The 1,557-nt window shown below is 51.7% G+C and overlaps 1 protein-coding gene across 2 annotated transcripts in view; it reads right to left on the bottom strand.

The window, feature by feature from the left end:
- Positions 1-1,557, bottom strand: part of CD86 (CD86 molecule) — a 68,802-nt gene that overhangs the window by 31,343 nt on the left and 35,902 nt on the right. For both annotated transcript variants that reach the window (XM_008564810.1, XM_008564802.1), the window contains exon 2: positions 1,413-1,462. In XM_008564810.1, the coding sequence (XP_008563032.1) occupies positions 1,413-1,462 (50 nt within the window). The remainder of the gene's footprint in view (positions 1-1,412; positions 1,463-1,557) is intronic.

Here is a 1,557-nt window from a genome sequence, read left to right on the forward strand (position 1 = left end):
CTAAGCTGCCGTTATTATCTAGTCAGGGCAGTGATCAGTTAGCACATCTACAGACCTCACATGCATGAACTCAACAAGTTCCAAGGTGCTAAGCAGAAAACAGAAGTCACAAAAGGGCTATCCCAGCCAGCATCGATCTGTGGGAGCATTTCTCCCTGGTACCCTGACTCCTCATCACCCACATGGGGACAACGGCATGCACAGGGACAATGGCCAAGGGCCTAGCGTGTGGGGATCTGGAGGAGAACTCGTGGCCGGGTCGGGGTGGCCTCCGGTGCTGCTTGCCTAGCTGTCTGCCTCGCAGCACGACTGGGATAGCTTCCCTCTCTGGGCCATGGGTGGGGAAGATGAGCCAGCAGGAAGGGGCGGGCTGCGAGAAACTAGAAGGCACTGAGTCACAAGGACGTGCGGCAGGGACTTCAGCCAATCCGTTTACAGATGAAGAAACTGAAACAGCAGCCAGAAGGGAAGACAAGTTTTGTGAGGCCTGATGTTTCTAAAAATTTGGGGGTGGGGGGATCATTACAAAAAAGAATGCAGAATTAAAATACAAAATGCCTACGGCCACCCAACAGGAGAATGTGAGGCAGGGAAAAGTCACAGTGGAAAGAGAAAGTGGTCTTAACCTTCTGTGGCTAAAATATCTTACTTATCCAAATGTTACCAAAGCATAAGACGTGACTATATTGCTGGGGCCCCTCATGGGGTCCTGAGGGGGTTGGGAAAGGGCTTGTGCTGGGACGGGGTGGCGCCTAGAAGCTTCACGGTAAATCAGCTGATGCAGTCAGCTGAAGGTCCATGGTTGCCAGTCAGCAGTGGCAACTGTGAACTGTGGACATGGGCTGGTGGGGAAGGGAGTGGGACGGGGAGCAGGAAGGCAGGGAATGCGGAAACCACTGCTCTGTAATGGAAGAGATTTTTGGAAGCCCATCAGCTGTTTCCTTCCAGAAACGTGGTCAGAGAAGACCACAAGAGGGTATGTGTGAAGCAAAAGACTCAAGTATCAGAGTCCTCCGTGCAACGGCCTTCCCCAGCTTCCTGGGCACCACCGGACAGGCCAGTCTGCCCTCCGCTGTGCATCCAGGCCCATGGTGTGAGACAGCGGAGGAGGAGGATACACACAGGGGACNTCCGCTGTGCATCCAGGCCCATGGTGTGAGACAGCGGAGGAGGAGGATACACACAGGGGACAGCTCCCTCCCGGGCTGGGCCTGCCTGCCATCTGCTGAAATACCTGGTCTCAATCGTGACAATTCCTTCTTCTCCAGGAAAGTCTTTTTGCATGTGGCATTGTACAACACTGAGTAGAAAGTGAGAAAAACCCACCAGGTCTCAAGCTTGCAGTGGTTAGACTTATTGAGTGCAAGACAGTGGAAGGATTCTAGGAGTTTATGAAGTTAAAATGTTCTTACCAGAGAGCAGGAGGGCCATCACGAAGAGAGTGTTACTCAGTCCCATAGTGCTAGAGTTAAAAAAGAAAAGATAAAGCTTGATTAGAAAAGGAAACTGAAAACCAGTGTTCACAATAACATGACCTAGAAGTAGAGTTGGGATTCA

The sequence above is a fragment of the Galeopterus variegatus genome, unplaced genomic scaffold (assembly GCF_000696425.1).
Source record: "Galeopterus variegatus unplaced genomic scaffold, G_variegatus-3.0.2 Scaffold192, whole genome shotgun sequence".
NCBI classification, from domain to species: Eukaryota; Metazoa; Chordata; class Mammalia; order Dermoptera; family Cynocephalidae; genus Galeopterus; species Galeopterus variegatus.